Source organism: Limanda limanda, chromosome 19 (genome assembly GCF_963576545.1).
Source record: "Limanda limanda chromosome 19, fLimLim1.1, whole genome shotgun sequence".
Classification (NCBI taxonomy): Eukaryota; Metazoa; Chordata; class Actinopteri; order Pleuronectiformes; family Pleuronectidae; genus Limanda; species Limanda limanda.
Window position 1 is genome coordinate 19,174,862 of NC_083654.1, and position 2,060 is coordinate 19,176,921.

At 49.2% G+C, this 2,060-nt stretch overlaps 1 protein-coding gene across 1 annotated transcript; it reads right to left on the reverse strand.

The window, feature by feature from the left end:
• LOC133026495 (free fatty acid receptor 3-like) lies at positions 1–993 on the reverse strand. Its single transcript, XM_061093389.1, has one exon. It carries the CDS (start codon positions 991–993, stop codon positions 1–3), a length of 993 nt encoding a protein of 330 aa, XP_060949372.1.
• Between the last annotated feature and the right edge of the window lie 1,067 nt (positions 994–2,060).

Below are 2,060 nucleotides of genomic sequence, written 5' to 3' on the forward strand. Positions count from 1 at the left end.
TCATGGAGGGGCTGCCTCCTGGCTCTTCTCGGAGCCGAGGGCCGTCTGGTGCTGACGGTGCGGAGCCCCCCCCCCACACCTCAGGATGTGCAGCTTGGCCACGATGTTCCTGCAGCAGTGGTTCAACATGCTCCTGACCGCCGCCGACGAGAAGTAGAAGATGATGGGGTCCAGGCAGGCGTTGAAGGTGCTGGAGAGCAGCGCTACGTTCCTCCACTCCAGGCTCTCCATGTTGAGGAACCCCACCAGGTGGGAGGCGTTGTAAGGCCCGAAGCAGACGGCGAACACGATCAGCGTCCCGAGCGCCAGGCCGATGGCACGCAGCCGCCGGCGCCGGCCGATGTTTGGGAGGTGTGACAGGATGAGGATGAAGTTCACGTAGCAGAAGCAGCAGATTAAGAAGGGGATGCAGAAGAGGACGATGAAGAGCTCCAGGCGGAACGGCAGGATGATCTTGAGCTCGTCCGGTGAGAAGTTGTGGTAGCAGGTGAGTGGGGGGGCGCTGCTGCTGCTGCTGTTAAGGTTCTCACCATCCGCCCCTTTGCCCCACTGGACGTAGGGGATGATGTAGACCATGCTGAGGTTCAGAGAGCTCACCAGCCAGAAGGCCACGCTGGCCATCACGGCGTAGCGAGGCCGGCGGCACACGGCGTACCTCAGGGGGAAGGCCACGCCCAGGTAGCGCTCCACGCTCACCGCCGTGAGGAGCAGCGTGCTGTTGTAGATGGTGACGTAGAACAGGAAGCTGGTGAAGGGACACAGGGGGAAGGGCAGCAGCCAGGCCATGTCGTCCGCGGCCTCCTTCATTTTGAACGGCAGGAAGAGGAGGAAGATGAGGTCGGAGATGGTGAGGTTGAGGAGGAGGATGTCGATGGGGTTGGCCTTGCGGCGCACCTTGCGGCAGAAGGTGCAGAATGCCAGGATGTTGGCGGGGACCCCCATCAGGAAGGTGAGGATGTAGACAAAGAGCAACAGGTGACTGTACACCATCATGGTGGCTCGCCGCACGGACACACTCACTGAGGCACTGGACGGGAGAAAGACAATATCACAATTTATATTTTTAACAGTTTTTCAGTTTGTCTTCTGAGGTCCAATAATAAAGTTTAGGTGGAATCTTAATGAAATATTAAGATGTTTGAAACAAGTCAGAGGAAATGGAAAATGTACTTCTCAGTGAAATTCCTCTCAGGATAATAAAATAGCTTTTCTCAGATCTTTGCAACTTCTCTGCTCGATGTCCACCAGGTCCTTTTGAAAATATAAATCTATTAAAATAATCCTTGAGCAAACGAATAGTTTAGAGGAATAATTAGGAATAACTTAATAGGTAATATGGTGAACTATTATAGTTTTCAGCAGACGTTACCCGACAGTTAGTTGTTGATTGAATATAAGGAGAATGTATGCATACGTCAAATGCTCATAATGGAAAATAAACAAATGACGGAGCAGAGAAGCTGTGGCTCAATTTGGTTTTCGACGTAGAGAAATATGAAATGTCACCAGACCTTTTTTACTAAAATAAATTCTAGTCCCACAAACTCCAATTCTTTTATAAAAAATGTTTTCTTCTGTAACATTTGTGCAGTATTGTTGTCAAGTTGCTTTTAATTGTTTCCTATTGTTTGCCTTCAATTGTTTTACTTGTAAAGAGCCTTGTAACTGTGTTTAAATATGTTTGTTAATCTTAAAATAAACTTACTATAATTCGTATCCTTATTATAAAAAGTAGCAGACACTCTACCATCAAACTAACTTGGAAACTGAGAATAAAAGAGTATTAATAAAAGTCCAGACTTTGCATTACTCCGAGCAGGATTCACATAGGTCCTGTAAAGACTGAAGTGTTAAACGTGGGAGAGTTGAACTCACGTCTGTCAGACTCGGGGAACCCGGCTCTCCATCGCTCCGGCTGCTCGCCTCTCCTCCTGGAAGCAGACTGACTGATCTCATCCCGACACGCTGCTTAATAAGCCTGTCCTGCTGCGTCCCTGCTATCTCTCCCTTATACAGCGGAAATTTGATAAGCTTCTGAACACGACCTCTGTTCTCCACTC

What these genes read in the sequence shown, in the direction of transcription:
- LOC133026495 (XM_061093389.1), bottom strand. Translation starts at nt 993, where the DNA reads ATGATGGTGTACAGTCACCTGTTGCTCTTTGTCTACATCCTCACCTTC.